The sequence below is a fragment of the Acanthochromis polyacanthus genome, chromosome 12, assembly GCF_021347895.1.
Source record: "Acanthochromis polyacanthus isolate Apoly-LR-REF ecotype Palm Island chromosome 12, KAUST_Apoly_ChrSc, whole genome shotgun sequence".
NCBI classification, from domain to species: Eukaryota; Metazoa; Chordata; class Actinopteri; family Pomacentridae; genus Acanthochromis; species Acanthochromis polyacanthus.
In genome coordinates this window covers 29976043-29998946 of record NC_067124.1, presented here as the reverse complement: position 1 = coordinate 29998946, position 22904 = coordinate 29976043, and the positions used below count along the sequence as shown (strand labels likewise).

The window sequence follows — 22904 nt, the reverse complement described above, 5'->3', positions numbered from 1 at the left end:
TAAATGCAGCAGTAAAACATGAAACAATTACCTAGCATTTATAATAGATAAAATATTTAAGCATCTTTCAGTATTTATCCGAGTTACCTATTATTTCATCCACAATACACCAGCCTAAGATATTTTCCACGAGGGACTTAAACTCTGACGGCTGAAGGTTTTGAGAATATTATCTTTTCAATCAACAAATAAACTAAACTCTATAAATGAAATAAAGAAAGCAGAATGCTGTGTCCATGTTTGACCACCACAGAGCGCAGTGTCTAGTCCTAAAAGTCTCCTCTAATGAAAACTTGTCCGTCTCCCGTCAGGCTCCAAAGACACCGTTGCAGAAGAGCATGGACCTCCTGGGGAAGCAGCTGTCGCTTTACTCCTTCGGCATCATCGGTGAGTTTGTGGCTCCTCAGTGTAGGTTGCTGTTCTGTCCGCTCTGAGCTCACTCTGTGCTGCTGTGTTTCAGGCGTCATCATGCTGGTGGGCTGGCTGCAGGGGAAGAGGATCATGGACATGTTCACCATCGGAGTCAGGTAGCTGCTTAAACCGGTAACCTGAAGTAAATGATTGAACTCTGCAGCCTCTCCTGTTATCACGTTAAAGCTCACTGACCTTTAGCTTGTCAAACACGGCTGTTATCAGGATTTCATTTCACCTGCTTTTACGTACGGAGGCTGATAAGGGAAACCTTTAAATAAAACAGACGTTAATAATCTCTTTAGTTACTTCAGCATTTTCAGTATCACACCTCCAAGTCAAAGTCATTTTATTTGACATGACTCAAATTTGCTTTTACAAATAATACAACGTCTATTCTGAGTAGTGGTAAATCAACATAGTTTTATCAGGGCAGATAGTGGCATTCAAGAAAGACCTGCCAACCGATATTTTAAAACATTAAAAAACATAAAAATTGCAAAAGATAATACGACAGAGACATTAGACAACAGCAATACATTTGGAAAAAAAACATAACATTAGAAAAGACAAAACATAAAAAAAAAACTGTAAAACTTTAAAAATAATACAATAAAGAAGACAAAACATTTTAAACGGTCAAACATAAAAATGAAATACAATCAAATTACAATTAAATATTAGAAAAGGCAATAAAACATGAAAAAAGACAAGAAATCATTACTGTAACAACAATAAAACATTAGGACTAAGTAAAGACTTTGGGGGGAAAACAAACAGTAGTAAAACAGGAACAAACACAATAAAACATTAAAACAACATTTAAACATTATGAACTGAAAAAACACTACAAAAGACTAAAAATTGACAGTTAAACTTTAAAACCAACAGTTAAACATTTTAATAAATCGACATACTGTAAAATGACGATAAAACACTAGAAAGGGCAACGAAACATGAAATAAAGATAAAAGCAAAAAACAATAAAACATTAAAAAGACTAAATGTATGAAAAAAACGACATCTAAACATTAAAAAAATAAACATTTTACAAAATAAAACATTAAAATAACAAAACATTAGAAAAACAAAACGTGGGCACCGTTAAAACATTGGAAAATACAATAAAACATTTTTTAAGAAGTTAATATAACAATAAAATAGAAATCAATTTAAATCTGATTCAGTTATTAATAATAAAATGGTATTACTATAAAAACTCTCTCTGCTCTGTCTGCTTCAGTCTGGCGGTCGCTGCCATCCCAGAGGGTTTACCCATCGTGGTGACGGTGACGCTGGCACTCGGCGTGATGCGAATGGTGAAGAAGAGAGCCATCGTCAAGAAGCTCCCCATCGTAGAAACTCTGGGTGTGTTTGTTGATTTCACTGTTTCTGTTCTAAAGTCAAAAAAATGTACTGTCAGCAAAGGAACTGATGAAGAAATGTGTTTAGCTCCTTTACCAGCAAAGTTTCCACCAGAGTTGATGGTGCTAAAATAACAATGACGCAACACTTTTTTTTTTTAATTTTAGTTGGATATTGTAGCCATACAGTATTTTGGAAGCTGTTTGACAGTTTGTTGATGTTGTGCAGCTGAATGTGTGCTGACATTCTTCTTGTTTTGCTGTCAGGCTGCTGTAATGTGATCTGCTCAGACAAGACGGGAACTCTGACCAAGAACGAGATGACAGTCACTCAGCTGTTCACGTCGGATGGACTCCACGCCGAGGTCAGCCTCCTCCGTTATCAGCATCACTACAGGGAACACCTGAGATTAGATCAACTCAGAACTTCATTGTTTCTATTTGTGGATCAGTTTAACATCTGAAATCATTTTTATCCACATCTGACATCCAGATTTTTAACAGTGTCCCAGACAAGACAGATGCTGCACTCCTCTGTCCTTCCTCGGTGTTTTTTTTTTTTTTTCCTTCATTGCAACGATCTCCCAACTGTACATCTGTGCTTTTCCAATGAATAACAATCTGCAGCAGTTGATTGAACCAGAAAACAACTGGCTGAGGCAACAGGCAGAGAATGTCTTCAAATAAACCATGGAGCTAAAATAAATACATATAAATTACAAAATATATTTTAAAAAATACATCCGTTAATATAAAGCAGAAAAGAAAAACTGAAATTTATTTTTAAATGTTGTTTATTATTACTATTTAACTTTTGAAATCTGATTTATGTTTGAGCGGAGTGATCGATTATCCTGCATTTTGCAAAAGAAACAAAAGTACAAGTTTATAACACCTGACTGTCATTTTCCTAACAGAACATTGACCCCTGATTTCATGTTATATTATCGATTAGTTAACTACTGATTGATAATGCTGCCAATTATCGGTTAAGAAATTGAACACACTCTGAGCTTCTCTGAGATGACGCGATCTGCAAGACAAAACTCTTCATTTTCAATTCTGAACTCAAAGCCTCTAATATTCATTGGTCGCTACTACTGAAGCTTTGGAGCCCAAAAAATGGATTTCAGGACAGTCCTCATTTTCAGAATCAGCTTCAATGGCATAGTATGTGGACATGCATTAAATTTGACCGTGATGTTTTACAAAATAAAACACAATCGTCTGCACCAAGGTAAGAGGTTACAGAAGAGCAATGACTGTTTTACTGCTGTACAAAGATCATATTTATTAACAATAAATACAGAGTACCGGACGCCTTGTATGCATTAGGTAGCTGGACGATGATTTTCTCTGCAGAGACCAGACAATAACTCAACCGCAGAAAACAGACTGAATTATTGCAGTATAGAATTGGATCACATGTGAACTAACAGTAAGAGTCATTTTATTATGTATGGAATGGAGAGAAAGGTTTTCTGGTTAATCTGTCCGATCAGATCGCTTTTTATTAAAAGGAGATTGCTGCTGTAACGTGGCGTCCAACTCTGAGCCCACAGAGAACACGCCGACCCACTTCCTTCTTCTGGAAATCCCAGAAGCCAGAAAACTGTGTCAGGACCAGAGGACGAATTCTGGTTTAAACCTGCCGACATCACACTGTGCGATGCAAAAATGACAACCAGTCACTTATTTATACTGCACATTTAATACAAAACATCCACTGAGCCAAAGTTCTTTCCAGTAAATAAAAACATAATTGGTGTTACACGTACATTAACTTTAATGATTGGGGTTAGGACCCTACTGTGTTATTTATGGCATGAATTCATCATTTTAGGATTTAACAACCCTAAAAAATCACTAAAATACACCTTTACCTGACTGTAATACATATTAAGGCTGACACACTACATGTTGATTGTGGAGCTTAACATAAGTTGTCTAAATTAAAATAAAGTATTTTTCTATAGAATTTGTCTTCAAGAATGTCTAAAATGACTCAAAAATTGTTAAAAATATGAGAAGTTGCTCAATATAATTTGAAACTCATCCAAAATGACACAAAAGCTTTTGAAATTGACTCAGCAGTTTTTCAAGTATTTAGGTTAAGACCTTATAGTGTTATTAGTGATTTTGGTTTCCCTAAATAATTTACAATTTAATGAATAATAATAATGTTAAATGCTAATTTATCTGACTATAATACACGTTAAGGCTGTTACCCCACAATATTATTCATTATGGAGATGTCAATCTCCATTAAACCACAAAAATACACATTAAAACCCAACAAACATGTAGAAAAAATAGGTATGTAAAGGAAGTCATACAGAAGTGAATGTACCCGTTACCTACAGACGGACAGTAAAGATGCTTCTACAACAGCATTGCGGTGCTGTCGAGCCTGATGGGATCTGTTGCTATGGATACAAGGTCACATCCCTCCTCATTTCACTGTGTGAGCTCTGTAGGGAAAACGGTGATCAGCTGCAGTTAAAATCATGTATGTGGTGTTACATATATGGCTACATACTTTATATTCAACTGGTGTTTTGTTGTGTGCCCTCGGTGTTGTCTTGCAGGTGACAGGCGTCGGCTACAACGGAGCCGGAGAGGTTTTACTGGACGGAGAGGTCATTCACGGCTTCTCCTGCCCTTCAATCAGCAAAATCGTGGAGGTGAGCTAACTATGGAAAAATCTGATATAAGTAATTTAAAAATTACAATATAGCTGAATTCTGTACACATTTAGAAAACGCACAGTCACAGTTTCTTTTTACTTCATTCTTCTTCATATTCCTTTACTTTGTATTTTTTCCCATACTTTTTAAAATTCAAATAAAGATGAATGAAATAAAATGAACTGGGTAAATATACACTGTCTAATGTAAAATAACATTGAAAACCTACAACTGTGAATAACCATAAAATTTCTTAATTTAAAAAAAAATATATAGTTATCTAATTTTTTCCGTGTAATTTTAATTTAAGTGTTTTTGCATATGATAGATGAACTCCATTAAAACATTATAAATTCCCATTTATATATATATATATATATATATATATATATATATAGTGGGACAAAAAGTATTTAGTCAGCCACCAACTGTGCAAGTTCTCCCACTTAAAATAATGACAGACGTCTGTAATTTTCATCATAGGGACACTTCAACTGTGAGAGACAGAATATGGGAAAAAAATCCAGGAACTCACATTATAGGACTTTTAAAGAATTTATTTGTAAATTATGGTGGAAAATAAGTATTTGGTCACCTACAAACAAATAAGATCTCTGGCTCTCACAGACCTGTAACTTCTTCTTTAAGAAGCTCTTCTGTCCTCCACTCGTTAGCACCTGTTTGAACTCGTTATCTGTATAACAGACACCTGTCCACAGCCTCAAACAGTCAGACTCCAAACTTCACCATGATCAAGACCAAAGAGCTGTCAAAGGACACCAGGAACAAAATTGTAGACCTGCACCAGGCTGGGAAGAGTGAATCTACAATAGGTAAGCAGCTTGGTGTGAATAAATCAACTGTGGGAGTAATTATTAGAAAATGGAAGACATACAAGACCACTGATAATCTCCCTCGATCTGGGGCTCCAAACAAGATCTCATACAGTGGGTTCAAAATGATCATGACAACGGTGAGCAAAAATCCCAGAACTACATGGGTGGATCTGCTGAATGACCTGCAGAGAGCCTGGACCGAAGTAACAAAGGTTAGCATCAGTAACACAATACGCCAACAGGAAATCAAATCCTACAGTGCCAGACGTGTCCCCCCTGCTTAAGTCAGTACATGTCCAGGCCCGTCTGAAGTTTGCCAGAGAGCCTATAGATGATCCAGAAGAGGATTGGGAGAATGTCATGTGGTCAGATGAAACCAAAATAGAACTTTTTGGTATAAACTCGTCGACTTTGGAGGAAGAAGAATGCTGAGTTGCATCCCAAGAACACCATACCTACTGTGAAGCATGGGGATGGAAACATCATACTTTGAGGCGGTTTTTCTGCAAAGGGGACAGGACGACTGATCCGTGTTAAGGAAAGCATGAATGGGGCCATGTATCATGAGATTTTGAGCCAAAACCACCTTCCATCAATGAGAGCATTGAACATGAAACGTGGCTGGGTCTTCCAGCATGACAATGATCCCCAACACACCGCACAGGCAACAAAGGTGTGGCTCCGTAAGAAGCATTTCAAAGTCCTGGAGTGGCCTAGCCGGTCTCCAGACCTCAACCCCATAGAAAATCGCTGGAGGGAGTTGAAAGTCTGTGTTGCCCGGTGACAGCCCCAAAACAAAACTGCTCTAGAGATCTGCATGGAGGAACTGGCCAAAATACCAGCTACAGTGTGTGCAAACCTGGTGAAGAACTACAGTAAACATTTGACCTCTGTCATTGACAACAAAGGTTATATTACAAGGTATTGAGTTGGACTTTTGTTATGGACCAAATACTTATTTTCCACCATAATTTACAAATAAATTCTTTAAAAATCCCACAATGTAATTTCCTGTTTTTTTTTTTTTCCCATATTCTGTCTCACAGTTGAAGTGTCCCTATGATGAAAATTACAGACCTCTGTCATCATTTTAAATGGGAGAACTTGCACAATTGGTGGCTACTTAATTAAATACATTTTTGTGTGTGTGTTTGTACTTGCTACATTGTGAGGACCATTTTCTGCATTTAACTATCGAAGTGAGGACATTTTTACAAAGTGAGGACATTTTGGCTGGTCCTCACTTTGAAACAGCCATGTTTGAGGGTGAAGACTTGTTTTTGAGAACAGGTATGAATTGAGGTTTGGTTAGGGTTAGGGTAAGGATTAAGTTTAGGCAATCAGTTGTGATAGTTAAGGTTAGGGTAAGGCTCTAGGAAATGCATTATGCTTATGGATGTCCTCACTAAGATAGAAGTACAAACGTGTGTGTGTGTATAATGTCATTATTGCACAAAAGTTTGGCCAAAAACTATTTCAGTTTGTCAAAATTAAGTTACTGTAATTTGATGGGAAAAACCGATCATTCTTACCAGGATGACTGTGTGCAGAGTCAGCAGTGACACTGGGATGTGAATTTACCATGACATGAGCTGTGCTGCATTAGTAAAAATGTATAGCATTTTAATCACAATACAACCCCAAAGTGTCTACATTTTAAACATTCAAACGTTACATGCTGAAACAGCTGGCGTGCATTTGTGTCTGTTCAGTTAATTCTGGTTTATTCAGGACCACTCAAGTGGAAAGCGTTGAACTGGACAGAATAAATCAAATTATTATTGCTCCAAACAGTGAAATCAAGTCTCAAGACAACTTGTGTTTTATCACACTCTGCAGAAGTAAGGACTGCTGTGAAGACAAAATATCCGTTTGCAGTAAAGAGACAGCTTGTTTATAGCATGTTTTCTGTTGTGCCTTTAGGTCGGCTGTGTGTGCAATGATTCGGTCATCAGGAATCGAAACCTGCTGGGTCGACCCACCGAGGGAGCACTCATCGCCCTCGCCATGAAGGTAGAACCACAAACCACTGAGCTTCACTGAGTCTTTAATGTCAGTAAATCTCGATTCTGCTCGGATTTACCGAGAAACACTGATAACTAGCTTCACATCTGCCTGGTTTGTCACCTCTGCAATTAGGCTGCTGCATCTTCACACTTGAGTGAATTAAAAAAAAATGACAGTTATTTTAATTTATTCTTTAAACTCATATTTATTTCTCCCATATTCTCCCATATATATTTATTTCTCCCTCATATTTCTCCCAGTATCAGTCACACAGTTTTCCACCCTCATGGTTTGATATTTCCAGATTGCAGACTTTCTCCCCTACACACTTATGAAATGATATCTCTGCTGCTGACATTTTATGGTGAGCTATATCTAAAAATGTCATAGTTCCTCAATATGAAATATTTTTTCCTTGACATATATGCTAATATAAAAATTCTGCAGGGTTTATGATATCAAAAGATGGGAATGTGGATAGCCTGAAACGAACAGTGATACATACAACACATATTACTAGTCCCTATAAAGACCAAGGTAAGAGCTTAATTTGAAGAAATAATTCTGAAAATTGCACAGAGCTCAAAAATAATTCCTCACAGTGGAATAGAATATAATAGAAAATTAAAAAGGCGAGCTGACAGTTTATCTAATCTTTCTTAAAGCAAACAAATTAAAATGGTAAAGACATGATAAAGGCAATCAGTGTCATAGAAAATGACTGATACAAACATGATTTGATTAGTTCCATTAAAATACTATTTCTGCTTAAAATACTGCTTGACAGCTGTTGTTCAGCCTGTAAGTGCACAAAGTAAAAGAATGCAGAAATGAATCCGTTCACTGGTATGACAGTGAAATAATCATTCAGTTGTATTTTGTTTATTAAAAACTCAGCACCAAAACGCCTCCTTGGTCAAAATGTTCAACCAAACAGTAAGTCTGGAGAAGCCCTGTTAGAAATCAGATTAGAGTTGGAATGTGGAGTTTTTATATGTAGTTAAACCAGCCCCATGTAAAGTCATGTTCTCTGCGACACTTCGAAGAGCTTTTTCTCTGTTCGTGTGATGTCGAGTTGTGTCCACCGAGTTGCATCATCTCTGATTGAGGAAAGTTTGTCAAAGCTCCAACTCCTCCAGCTTTGCTGCCCTTTACTGGTTCAGCTGGGGAGATCAGCCATCAGGACTCATCCCAGATATGCCTCAAATAAATTATTTCACAAATTAAAGCTCACTCTTCTTTAATTTTTGATTGTAGTGTGTTTGCTCAGGAGAGGAGAAATCTCTTCTCAGTTGTGTCTCAGTTATGACTGTATTGTGGTTTTCTGTGTCACCGGTGGATTTAAAAATAGCAAAATTAAAGGTAATTTGTGATAAAATCAAACAAGATGAAAGACAAGTCAACAGGATTAAACTGAAGCACTTTACAGTTTGAATCAAATCAATTCATCGAATAAATAAAAACAAATAGTGGCAAAAAAAGTTTAGAATTTGTGTTTAAGAATGTCTGAAGTGTCTTATTCAGCTGTGATGTGAGTCTGATCCGGCTGTGAGTCTGATCTAGATGTGACATGAATGTCGTCCAGATGTGATGTGAGTCTGATCCAGCTGTGTTTGTGTCTTGCAGATGGGCCTGGAGAGCCTGCAGCAGGAGTACGTCCGTCTGGAGGAGAATCCGTTCACGTCGGAGCAGAAGTGGATGGCGGTTCGCTGTGTTCACCGCACCCAGCAGGTCAGTCCACTCTTTAGCAATCTGATTAAGACGTGCTGCTGTTTGTACACATGCATTTTAAAATCAGACTGAAATTTAAGCTTAATGTCCCTTGCCAGCGAAATTCACACTACAGCAGCTAGATCAAAATAGTTGGAAGCAAGACTTGAAGTATAAAAGTAGAATAAAGCAAAAAAAATTGTCAGGAAAATTCTTCAGTGGAGTCCAAATTAATACTCATTCATCTCTCAAGTCAAAGCAAAGTTTTATTTGTATCAAGGAACCACATGAACAGAATGCAGTCTGGACAAGTGACAGACAATATAAAGAAACAGTTTAGCTTTCATACAGGCACATAGACAAATCGCAGTGGTATTATCAGTTTCTGAGCAGCCAGTTACAACCGGCTGCTTGTATTACAAACTTGTACTTTCATGGCCAAAGTTAATTGTGGAAGTTTAGAATTTACAGGTATACAGCAGTTGGAAATCCTAAAGAACATTAAACCATGATATTATTATTATTTTATAACAAAGATCATGTACAGATTTGTCTTTTTTTTTAATTTACCTGTTGAGCCAGAAAGTAACTTGAGATTAAAAATCAGTTTGAAGGAGACCTGGCCAAAAAGGCACATTATCATATACTTACAAATATTATATAATCGAGAATGACACAAGCGGCACGGGACAAAAGTAAAAGACAAAAATTGAGCTTTGGAGCAGCAGTTTCACTCTTCTGTACACATTTTATAATCAGAGCTTTGAACCTGTCGCAATAAGACAAAACCATTTATGAGTGCAACATTTACTTAATTTTTTGTCATGACTGAATACAGATGTGTCCTGCTCCTCAGGATAAAGCTGGAGTTTACTTCATAAAGGGAGCCTATGAGCAGGTGATTCGCTTCTGCAGCTCCTACAACAGCAGAGGATCCACGCTTCCCCTGAACCACCAGCAGAGGGAGCTGTACCAGCAGCAGATCAGCTACATGGGCACCGCTGGGCTCAGAGGTGAAAATAAAGCTCAAGTTAAAGTGTTTCTTTCAGCACAGATGCCTGAGAACGCTCTGACTGTGTGTGTCTCTTGGTTCCTTCAGTGCTGGCGTTTGCGGCGGGTTCTGAGGTGGGGAACCTCACCTTCCTGGGTCTGGTGGGCATGATCGACCCTCCGAGGTCAGGGGTCAAAGAGGCCGTCGGCACGCTCATCAGCTCTGGAGTCGCCATCAAGATGATCACTGGAGACTCCCAGGAGACCGCCATGTCTATAGGTCAGAAGCAGCAGCAGGCTTCTTCTTCTCTTCGTTTAAACTTCATTTTAAAGGATCATTCTGCTTCATTTCCTCTCTTTTAAGCTTTTTTAAGCAGAAAACTGTGACGATCGAAATCAAAATTCTTTTTTTTTCCACTATCACAATGTTGTGTTTGAAACTTGAGGCTCATTCATGTTTCTGACAAGTCAATTAAATCCAGCTGAGTGTTGTCTGAACGCTGCTGTTCACTCAGAATAATTAGCACAGTGTGTTTGAGATCCAGGGCTGCTCAGTGGATTAGTGGGTAGCACTTTCGCCTTGCAGCAAGAAGATCCCTGGTTCGAATCCTGGGGTGGGCCTGGGATCTTTCTGCATGGAGTTTGCATGTTCTCCCTGTGCATGTGTGGGTTTTCTCCGGGTACTCCGGCTTCCTCCCACAGTCCAATAAATATGCTGAGGTTAATTGAGTACTCTATATTGCCCGTAGGTGTGAATGCGAGTGTGATTGTGTGTCTGTATATGTAGCCCTGAGACAGACTGGTGACCTGTCCAGGGTGTCCCCTGCCTTCACCCGAGTCAGCTGGGATGGACTCCAGCACCCCCCGCGACCCTAGTGAGGATAAAGCGGTGTATAGAGGATGGATGGATAGATGTTTGAGATCCAGTCTAAGATAATTCATCTGAAAACAGCTATTCACCTGTGATTCCTGAATGTTTGTGTCCCTGTGTGCAGCCAGTCGTCTGGGTCTGTACTCTAAAGGATGTCAGTGTTTGTCTGGAGACGAGGTGGATCAGCTGGACCTGCAACAGCTCTCCCAGATCGTCCCCAGAGTGAGAGCACACACCAAAAACACATCAACATTTCAATCATTTTATATTGTATATAACATTTTGTTTTGTAATTTATTTTAACTGTTTTTATCATAAACTCTAAATAAAGTGGTACTTGTTTAATTTAAATTCACATATCAAACACTTTTTGCCTGTCAGCCCACTTTCAGCAAGTTTTTTTCTTTGCACATTGAAATATGAGGCTGTTTGAACAACAGTATCTTATGAACTATTAAAGTTAAAAACCTGAAATTTTCACTGTCATTTCTCATCGTGTCCTGAAATCTGCAATGTTGGACAAGTAGAGCAAATCCTTTCTAATTATGAGTAAGTTGAAATACGAAAAGAGAATTCAAATCATCATAAAAAGTCCCATCTTTAAGCTCATATAACAAAAATATTGATGAAGCAAATATCAGCTAGTGATATTTTTTGAACCCTATGTACGTGCTTTTCACAATGATACAAAACATATAGAATAACTTATGAAATACTTGGGCTGAACAGTGGAGTAGTGGGTAGCACTTTCACCTTGCAGCAAGAAGATCCCCGGTTCAAATCCCAGCCTGGGATCTTTCTGCATGGAGTTTGCATGTTCTCCCTCTGCATGTGTGGGTTTTCTCCGGGTACTCCGGCTTCCTCCCACAGTCCAAAAATATGCTGAGGTTAATTGGTTACTCTAAATTGCCCGTAGGTGTGAATGTGAGTGTGATTGTTTGTCTGTATATGTAGCCCTGTGACAGACTGGAGACCTGTCCAGGGTGTCCCCTGTCTTCGCCCGAGTCAGGTGGGATAGACTCCAGCACCCCCCGCGACCCTAGTGAGGATAAAGCGGTGTATAGAGGATGGATGGATGGATGAAATACTTGGTCACAAAAATGAAAGGAAATTTATTCTTGTTGAGATTGAGCACCTGTATAAAATGTCAGGCTTTTATCTTCAGTAGTTCCTGAGTTATTGTTGTTCAAACATCCTCAAATTTCATTGTGAAAGAAACTTTCTTAAAGAGTAGAGTCTACGACTAATATGTAAAATATTTGTTGTATCAGGCTAAAATTTCCCATTTATCTTTCAAAATAATCATAGTTTATGCTACAAAAATATTGGGCAAATTAAAGATGGTCAAACAGAAATTGTTCTAAACATTGCATGATTTGAGATGGAAGATATGTAACTCTTAGGGATTGCATGCAGATAAATATGACGACTTATTCAATAAATTTTCTCTCCTCTTTGTGTCTTTTCTCCCCTCAGATAGCTGTGTTTTATCGTGCCAGTCCCAGACACAAGCTGAAGATTGTCAAGGTGAGCAGGACACAGAATAACTAGATCACATTAATCTTAAAATAAGAGACAAGATAAGATAAAAACATCTTCATCCCAAAGGAAATGCTTGTCCCAGGCTTAGACCCCCCTTTTTTTGATTAAACCAGTATCAGCGTCGTACAGTGTCTTCAGAGTTTAGCGGAAAAGAGTTGATTTAAATCTATATTAGAGCCCATAAAAAGTAATATCAGAAATACAATGTGAATCTTGTATTTTAGACATTTTCAACAGATTACACATGTAGAATATACCACAAATACAATATACAATACATGAAAGAAAACAACAATAAGACATTAAAAGAAGACAATATAACATTGAAAAAGGCTTTAATAAATCATTACAAAAGTCTGTCTATACAAGTGGGGCTTTAAAAACTTTCTGAACCGAGGCACTGACTGGATTTCTCTGATTGTGAGGGAAAATGTTGTCCAGAGCGTTAGTGCTAAAACGGTAAAACCATCAACCCTCTTAGATTTAAGCCTGGATTGTAGAATTTTTATTAGTAATACAGTTTAGTAATACAGAGCTAAAAGATGTTATTGTAGAATGATTAAAAAGAAAATTAAAATCAAGATAAAAAATCTGTCTTTGAGGAAGAGACTGAAACAGACAGGGCCTGAAAATAATCATTAAAATCTTTAAATCTGTCCTGAAACATCCTCGGAGCCAGAGTCAAGAGGCTGAAACAGAAGTGATTGGTTCATGTTCTGGGTACTTAGTCTTCATTTGTTTGTGAGTGAGTTCATGGAAATTAAAGTGCCGCCTCTCTGCAGTCGCTGCAGAATATCGGCGCCGTGGTGGCCATGACGGGCGACGGGGTGAACGACGCCGTGGCTCTGAAGGCCGCCGACATCGGAGTTGCGATGGGCCAGACGGGCACCGACGTCTGCAAGGAGGCTGCCGACATGATCCTGGTGGACGACGACTTCCAGACCATCATGTAAGTGAGGCGCTGGAGACTCTTTACCCTGAACATGACTCCCATAAAAACCAGATCCCTGAGGCATGCTGGGAAGTTTGGACTTTCCAGTGCACCTCTGGTCTTTGTGTCAGGTCTGCAGTGATTTAGCTTCATTTCTTCTTAGCTTCTCATCGGTCAGACCTCTGTATTTCTTGTAAGACACGTCATCCTTGTTTTGACCAACAGATATTCGGTGCACTAACATGGATTTGAAAAGAAAATCTTTCTATTTGAGGACCTGCAAGTGTTTTCTAATTTTGCCCAGAAAATGTGATTAAATAATAAAACCGATGAATTGACTGGTTCAGCTCAATATATGTAGATTAAAATAAAGTCTCAAGCATCTGTTCTCTGCCTTTAGATCAGAATTTTGTGTTTACTTCCAAGCTGGTTTGTTATCTCTGGATGAGCTGCTATTTTTTAGTTCACTCAAGAATCTGTTCAAATATTTATTCACATTAAATCCAACAGCCTAAAGGTCTGCTATCAATCAGCAGATGAAACATTTGTACAAAATATTCTCAGCAAGTCCGTATCAAGTCTAGACAAGATATTAAAACATGTAAATAGCAGAATAATTTGAAACTGAAGTACAGGAGAAAACAATATTTCATGAATATAATAAGCTGAAGTTAAAATGGTACGTCCTCTGGATCTGCCTTCAGGTCGGCCATCGAGGAGGGAAAAGGAATCTACAACAACATCAAAAATTTTGTTCGCTTCCAGCTAAGCACGTGAGTAGAAAAACAGTGTCAATCACAAATGTTTTTAACTGTGATGATTTTAGGTTTATAACTAAAAGCAGACGAGGCCTTGTTTGTGCTTTAAAAGACAGTGATCCAAATCTGCACCAGAAATGTAAAGTTCCTAAATCAGTTCGCTGGTTTTTGCTTACTCCTGCTCATGGTTGGTTTAATGTAACTGACTGTCACCCCCTGCTGGTCTTCAGGAGTATTGCAGCATTGACACTCATCTCCTTGGCGACGCTGATGAACTTCCCCAACCCACTGAACGCCATGCAGATCCTGTGGATCAACATCATCATGGATGGACCTCCGGCTCAAAGGTAACGCAGCATCGTGGGAAATGTAGTGTTCAGACTGAAAGCTTGTTCCAGTTTAAAAAGCAACACAGAGATTATTTTTAGACCGAAGACAGTACTCAGACCTTAACAAATCACATTTTTTTGCTGGTTTGTTATGATAGTGAGAACAGAGGCAATAGTCATTCTTATCAAATCATAATAGTTTCTAGTCAGTTATTATTTCCCAGAGAAATATTCTTTGAAATAAAGTATAGCTGAACAACAAACTTGAATAAAAAACATACGCAAAGATTTTGTCCTCAGAATTTTTTAAAAGAAATTATGAAATATAATTTTCATGTACAGCAAGTTGCACATTAATTATGCAAATATATATTTAGCTTAAATAGCCTTTAAGCTGTCCATATCTGAAGTTAGGAGCTTATCAGTGTTGCTGTGGTTCCACCAGTACACTTCAAAAGTGTGGTTTTGTTGTCCAGAGTTTCTGATCGAAATCGTCTCCCTTTAAACAAAACGTTTCATAACGGTTCTTTATGATCGATACAGATTCCCAGCTGATTGAATATTTCATATCTGCAGACATGTTGTGCTGTGCATTAATGATATCACTGAATAAAGCTGTGCAGTTACAGTGTGCATTGCGTTGCCATGGAAACCTGTCATGTGTTTAGTTGGTGATGCAGAAATCAGATAAATGTCTTTTTGTGTCTGGTCCGCCTACGCTGCTGTTAGTGTGTTTATTATTCTACTAGTATTTATCACAGAATATTCAATCAGTAACAAGAATTTTACTTTATTTTGGCAAAACATTTGTGATATTCTGTATTATAGCACAGTGTGAGATCTAAATCCACTCCAGTACAATATCACATTTGAATATATGAAGACCAAAGTTTAACAGTTTTATTGTACAGCTGTTAGAAATAAACTCCTGCATTGATTGGTAAAGTAAATTTATTAATATACGTTTAACAGTTTTCTACCAGTCTTGCGTCATTTGCCGTAGAAGTGATTTTACTGTCATAAATTTTTGTATTCCTAATTGTTCTTAAAGAAAATATTAGAAGTTTTACTGATATATATATAATCATTTTAGAGATTTTTTGCAAATTTTTTGGAAGATTTTTACTCATTTTTTGAAAATATTTACAAGAATTTTCTTGCCAAATTTGGCAAGAATTTATTAAAAAAAATTTTTTTAAAGTTTGAATAAAAGTAAAACTAAAAAAATCAAAAAAATTAAACTTAAGTGAAACTTTTAAGGAATTATTGGAATTTTCTTCCTGAAGGTTTAGCAATTTTTTTTTTTTAGAAATTTGGGTTTTTTTTTGCAGATTTATTTATTTTTTTTTCAGACAAGGATACAGTATTTTTTGGTGCCCGTAAACGAACACAACAGGAGGGTTAATGTGAGCGTGCACAGAATTTGAAGGAGAAAGTCTGACTTAAAAATGAAAGCTGAAAACCACCTTCTTAATTCCTGTTATCTCTCACTGAAGTTTTATTTTTTGTGGAGCCGACTCACACCAAGAAAGCCTGACTGTGTCAAACCTGCTTCAGAGTGCAGCCCTCTGGACAATAAAGTATCCTCGCTGTGGGTGTGTTGACGTGTTTGTGACGTGTGTTTTCAGTCTGGGTGTGGAGCCTGTGGACCGAGACGTGATCAGGAAACCTCCCCGTAACGTCAGAGACAGCATCATCACCCGAAGCCTCATTGTCAAAGTGCTGGTGTCGGCGCTCATCATCGTCTGCGGGACGCTGTTCGTCTTCTGGAGAGAGGTTCACCGCCTCACTCCTTACCTTTCCCCACCTCATTATTCCGTATTGAATATTCACCACACTACCTGTCTTTGTCTTCACTATGATGACTGACTGTTCTGTCTTCAGCTCAACTTCAAGTGTTTCACAAAAATCTTTCTTTCTGTTTGTACAGACAGACACTCAAACACACCCACACAATCTGCTTTTATTGATTCAGAAATAAAGAAACACACAGACAAACACAAACTCTGAAACACTCGCACGCACATGCAGATACACACAGACACATTGACACAGACATGCAGACAGACCCACACCGACATACACAAAGACGAACAGACACGAGAATTTCACGCACACGCTCAAAAACAGACACAAATTCACACAATGCACAAACATACACATACAGATACACAGAGAGAAGCATCCACTTAGAATTCCACACACACAAACATGCCTACAAACCCACACACAAACACAGTAAAACAGAATTATACACAGGTACACAAAAACACAGATACAGACGTACACATACGTGGAAACAGACACACACAAATGCAGACATAAACACAAAAAAAATCACACAAACATCACAACACAAACGCACATGCACAGATACAGACACGCATAAATGCACTCGCATATAAAACAACAATGCAGATGCAAACAGACACAGACAGGTTTCTGTTTACTGGAGTTTCTTTCTGCCTCCTGATGTTAAACTGGGACTTTACCGTTTTTTTCAGTCCTCCAGCTGATTGTCTGTTTTTTTTGTTTTTTGTTTTTTTTTAGTTGCAGGACAACGTCATCACTCCTCGAGACACCACCATGACCTTCACCTGCTTTGTCTTCTTCGACATGTTCAACGCTCTGAGCTCACGTTCTCAGGTAAACGCACACCTTTGTACCTGCTGCACAAATGTCCCAAAACGTGGAAAAGTAACTTCTGCTGCAGCTACTTGAAAGTCTGACACTGAGCTGCAGCAGCTTCCAGTCAGTGTCATGGTTCTGGGCTTTATCAGACAAAATAAGACAAAGATGGTTGTATTTTGGGAGGATTTTTTACTCAAATAAAATCGTATCAAGCAGCTCGGAAAGTTCATTCATGACTGTTTGCAGCTTGTGTCCATTTTTCTTCAAGTTGTTGTTGTTCAGCAGTAAAAAAATAAATTATGTTGAAGATTCACATCTGTTTTCCATTTTTCTTGTATTTTAAACCTGTATGTTTGTACCATCAGATAAATTCACTGAGCTGTTGAAGTTGCAGTGCTGAGTTGTGTGGTTGTTGTGTGTCTGTCAGACTCGTATGGTCCATGAGATGGGACTGTGCAGCAACAGGACATTCTGTTACGCCGTCCTGGCCTCCATCATGGGTCAGCTGCTCGTCATCTACTTCCCTCCTCTGCAGAACGTCTTCCAGACGGAGAGTCTCAGCATCTTTGGTAAGAAAACTGGTCTCAAAGAAGGGTTTTACCAGAGAAAAATGTGAAACAATAGCAGTTTCATATAACTGGAATATGGTTTACTGTCACAAACCTGTGATTGGTGTCTCATCCGATGTTTGTTTGTGATGGTTTTGTGTCTTCTTATGGGTGTTTTTGGTCTCTTTGTGGGTTTTTTTTTTTGTCTCTCTCTCTGTGAACGTATCTTTTTGGTTGTTTGAGTCTTAATGCCTGTTTTTGTGTCTCTTGGATGTCATTTTATGGTCATTTTATGTGTCTTCATAGACATTTAGCATTTCTTCATGGTCACTTTCTGTCTCTTTATGGTAGTTTACTGTTTCTTTATGGTCATTTTTTTGTCCTCTTGTGGTCGTTTGTTGTCTCTGGTTAGTTTGTGGTCATTTTGTGCCTCTTGTGATTTTGTGTAAATTTTGTTTCTTTGTGGTCTTTTTCTGTCTCTTTGTAGTCATTTTGCATCGTTTATGGTTGTTTTGTTGTTTTTATTAACCATTTTTTGCTGAGTTGTGTGATTTCCACGCTTGAATTGTTAGCATTAAACTGAATCGTTGAGCAGCAGTCTGTTTAAATCTGCTATAATGACTTTGATCTTCCTGCAGACCTGCTGTTCCTGGTCTCCCTCACCTCCTCCGTCTGCATCGTGTCCGAGGCCATTAAGAAGGTGGAGAGGTGGAGGGGAGTTGAGCGGAGCCCCCCCAACGACTGCTTCCACGAGGTATGACCTGACCACCGTCCGAGCCGGAGGACGATGAAGGTGACGTTTCAGGATCTCACACCTGATGGCACTGACTCACTAAGACTGCAAAGACTTTTCTGTGAGATCCTCAGACGGACGAGAAACTCTGGTCTGAGACTGGAGGACGCTGCTGGCTTCGGGACGAGGGGACGGAGGGTGGACTGGACTTTAAACTGGGAAGACGTGATGTTCTGCTGGGAGATCCAACCCGGCGCTCGGCATCTTTACCTTCGCAGTTTGAACCCCACTTTGGGGAAACACCCGCGGTCCGACCACGCCCTCCTGTCGGGACGCGGCTCAATATTTAGGATGAGAAATCAGACGTGTGCAATTCTTGGTGTCCTCCTCCAGTCGTCTTTTTATAATCTGACATTTAGAAGGTGTTGACCACTACGCAGCTTGCTTTTCACGGTGGAACATGGTAACTTTAAACGTGCGCTTAAAGAACAGGGTGGAGGTGTAATGGTACAAAGCTGAAATGTTTAATTTCTTTTAATTTTGCTCAAAATTTACAGTAATTTAAAGAGCATGCGTTAATAGGGCGCATTAACCTGTTAACCTGCTCAACCTTAATATATATTTATTCATCTTTCTGTCTGAAATCAGGTGCTTCTGAAGACATTCAGTCCTTCTCTTGAAATGCTCGAGGAGTCAGAAATTGAAAGCATTTCTTCTGAAAGGCTACAAATATCAATATCATAATTTTTTACTCTTTAAAATTGATATCGACCCCCTCAAAAAGTTCGTTATCACTTGAGCTCTGGCATGTAACCATAATTCCTAGGAAACAGGGTTATTAGGATTGACCCTCCGGCGATTATAAATGGAATTTTATGTTAATCTATCCACTCGTTGACGTAGTTGCGCCAATAATGTTAACGTGCCCGGCCCTAGTCATAAAGAAACATTCCATATTACTTTCATGTGCTTTCTATGGAGGTCTTTAGATGCCAATATTACAATCCAAATCATTTATTGAACATAAAATGAAAAGACAACAACAGAAGCTTTTGAGTCCAAAGTTCTGGTGTAAAAATTTCAAAGCAAAATATTTACAGCGGGTGATTTTTGAGAAAACCGCTCCAGTATATATTCTAAAAGAACATTACACAACATTCACGTTCTTTTGTAGAGGTCTCTGGCTGCCAAAATAATTTATTCAAATGAAAATAGAAAACCAATACACATACAGAGGCTTAGAGGGTCAAATAAACAAAATATTTAAAGCAACTGAACTGGGGGAAAAAATTTAATATGTCAGCATCAAACATAGTTTACAGGTATTATTACCACTTTCATGTGCTTTACTTTAGAGGTTTTATGGGTACCAATGTGGAAATCAAGATCATTTGATCAAACTGAAATGAGAAAACAAATGCCAACAGAGGTTTACTACTGCAATAAATTCAGAAATTTAAAGAAAGCAAGGGAAACTTGTGCTAAAGAAAATGTACACACTATATTCATGTTTCAATATGGAGGCCTGTGACTGGCAAAATCTCTGACTGAAATGAAAAAACAAATCCCAAGAGAGACTTACAGGCTCAAAGAAACGAAATGATTACAGTAATTCTAACAAAAAAGGTAATATGTCAGAAAGGAACGTTATGTACTTCAGTCATGTTCAACCTTTTGAGATCTCTGGCTGCCAGTATGGCATCAAAAACATTTTCAAACCAAAAGAGAAAACGGTAACAGAAACGTACAGGTCCAAAGTTTTGGTGTAAAATGTAGGAACTAAACATTTACAGTCAGTAATTTAAAGAACGTTAAGGCAAAATGTCATAAAGTAACATTATGTGCTGTATTCATGCATTTTTATGGAGGCCCAAGGCTGGAAATATTAAAGTCAAAGTTTTTTAATCAAATTGAAATTTTGAAAAATGGAGTGAGATGTGCTGTCTTGTTTGAATAAATGATTTACTTTTAACATTGGCAGGTGTAGAATTCCATACCACAGCAATGAAACGTTGCTGTCACTTTTGACTTTGACGCACAGAAACGTGTTTTTCTATACAATCTTTTTGTTTTCTATCGAAGCCAAAGTAAACATCTGAGTTGTGTGTTAAATGTTGACTAAACACACAATCGTATAATTGCTTTTTTTGTTGCTTTTTTATATTTTTCATTTGAGAAATTCATTGGAACTTTAATCCAGTTTTTGTGTCCTGATATAGATCTGCTGTCATGAAAGAGAGAAACCAATGTTGAAATCGACCACTGTTTGTCTCGTGTCTCTAAAAGTGACTATGAAACCATGGACACTCTCATTTCTAAACGATACGTCATTGAGGCTTCTTGATTCTCTTAAATCGGTGGCGTTTGGTTTGTTTGGGCTGCTGAGAATAAAACTTTGGTGCTGACTAAAACAGCAGTTTATTAAAGGGACACTATTGTGGATTTTTTTTTGGTGTGAAAGCAAAACTACTGGGATTTATCATAGAAGTGTTGTTGTAGCGTCAACAGTCTAACCTATTTACTGATTGTGAAAGCTGTCGAGGAAGGGATCTGTTCTGAGATTTGATTGCTGTGACCTCAAAGGGGTCCTCAAGATGGCGCTGAAGGGTCGCAAGATCACAGAAACAATCTCCACACGTACACAAAACGCAGCTGTTTTTGTTGCACAAAATTCTCTCAAATGCTACTAAACATTCTGTTGGTCAGTGCTGCTCCTGATATTTAGCTGGTCGGTCTGTGTCTCTCTGACCCATCCAGGTAAATAAACTCACCTGGTTTCAGGTATATCTTACATTAGAACACCTTGTTTCTCTCTGTTCAGACTCATTTTAGGTCTCACAGCTGTCTGGGATATTACATCAAATCATCAAAAGCTTCTGCTGGACCGTCTCTGTTTTGCTCAAGGTGTTTTTATCATCAACTATGCATACTTAAAGTGACATCTGTGAAATTTTAGATTTAGATCAGTTGTTTTTGGGATACTTTTTTTTTAAATGCCTGACTACCACTTTCAGCAGGTTTGTTCATACATTTACATTTCAGGCTGTTAGAGCTAAGTCTCAGGTATATTTAGGAGAACCATTTTAAAACTCCAGAACTCTTTTCAACTTGGATTATCTTTCTAAATATCCATATTTTATGCTATCGGTTCTTTAGGCAAATCAGTGGTGGTTGAGCCCCTATAGTTGTATAAAAATCTGATCATTTGAGTTGTAATGAACCTCAGCTGATGGAGACAAGAAGCTTCTTCGTTAAAGAAGTCACGTGCACCTAAATGAAAACGTTAGTTGCACCAATGCGCCAGTGTAAACAGCTGCAGCTCTGCCACTTTACCAAATTGTTTTTGTCGTTAACTGGAGTCCTTAAGTCTAAAGATATTTAATTTTAGATTTAAAATGGTGTAAATGATTTTAGTTCAGTTTCAACTCATTTTTATTTTTATTGAAGACGAAACTCCTTTTTTTTGTCACTGTTTCAGGACTGAGATCGCCTCCAATGTCCTGTCTTAGTTAAGTGATCAAAATTTAATGGGTTCTTGCTTTATCCATGTTCGACTTCTGCATCAAGTTGAATGAAAATCTGCGTGGCACTTGTTGTTTAATCCTGCTGACATACAAACTTAACAGACATGAAATCAGAGAGTTTTTTTTTTACCTACCTACCTAAGAAAAGTAGCTTGTTTAATTCTAAGCAAGTCAGACAGAATTCTACTTGAAGTTGAGGAAGTCTGTAGGCCTTTTAACATCCTGAAGCCTCGACTTTGCTCCATTTTAAGGTTTTCTAGGGGCTAATAAAAGTACCGTTACACCTCTACTGTATGGGCTTTGTTTCTGTCACTCATATATTATGTTTTCATGTTCTCTCTGCACACAATGATTTATTTAAATTAAAAGGAACTCTGGTTTCAGTTGTACAGCTGGTGAGCCATGTTCTTCTGTCATATTTAAGCTCCTCAACATAAAAACAGACACAGAAATGGAGAGTTTATCTGGTGCCTTAGAGAAGTCATGGATAGTTTAATTAATTCCACATTAGTGCAAAGACGTCTTTTGCTAGCTGACGTGTTTTGGGGTTGTATTTCTGGTTGGATTTGTCTAATTTTAAAGAGTTTAATGCTTTGGTTATCTCAGTTTAATTAATTTCTAAAAGGTGAATCTTCACCACTGCAAAAGAAGAAGCTGCCTTCACTATGCTGCCATCTCCAAAAATTAAATAGTCTTTTGTTTCATGACTAGTGGTGTTTTTTAATCCAGGCGGCTGTCAGTTTAACTTAGATTTAATTTATTTTCAAATTGCCATTGCCTTGCTAAAAAGTTCCCGTTTTGTCTCATCTGTCCATTGGACATTCTCCCAGAAGCTTTGTGGCTTGTCAACATGCAGTTTGGCAAATTCCAGTCTGGCTTTTTTATGATTTGTTTCCAGCAATGGTGTCCTCCTTGGTCGTCTTCCATGAAGTCCAGTTTGGCTTAAACAGTGACGGATGGTGTGATCTGACACTGATGTAACTTGACCTTGGAGTTCACCTTTAATGCCTTTAGAGATTGTTCTGGGCTCTT

The 22904-nt window shown here is 38.1% G+C and overlaps 1 protein-coding gene across 1 annotated transcript in view; it reads left to right on the top strand.

Annotated features, from left to right (window-relative positions):
- The window catches only part of atp2c1 (ATPase secretory pathway Ca2+ transporting 1), a 54890-nt gene extending 32629 nt beyond the window's left edge, over positions 1-22261 (top strand). Inside the window, exons 10-27 of the mRNA XM_022208071.2 lie at positions 312-387; positions 461-527; positions 1655-1779; positions 2043-2140; positions 4364-4459; positions 7222-7311; positions 8932-9036; positions 9872-10028; positions 10115-10285; positions 11001-11098; positions 12353-12403; positions 13201-13367; positions 14054-14122; positions 14338-14454; positions 16065-16212; positions 16987-17082; positions 17495-17636; positions 18254-22261. Of these exons, the coding sequence (XP_022063763.1) occupies positions 312-387; positions 461-527; positions 1655-1779; positions 2043-2140; positions 4364-4459; positions 7222-7311; positions 8932-9036; positions 9872-10028; positions 10115-10285; positions 11001-11098; positions 12353-12403; positions 13201-13367; positions 14054-14122; positions 14338-14454; positions 16065-16212; positions 16987-17082; positions 17495-17636; positions 18254-18375 (1995 nt within the window). The 3' untranslated portion in view covers positions 18376-22261. The remainder of the gene's footprint in view (positions 1-311; positions 388-460; positions 528-1654; positions 1780-2042; positions 2141-4363; positions 4460-7221; positions 7312-8931; positions 9037-9871; positions 10029-10114; positions 10286-11000; positions 11099-12352; positions 12404-13200; positions 13368-14053; positions 14123-14337; positions 14455-16064; positions 16213-16986; positions 17083-17494; positions 17637-18253) is intronic.
- The last annotated feature ends 643 nt before the right edge of the window (positions 22262-22904 follow it).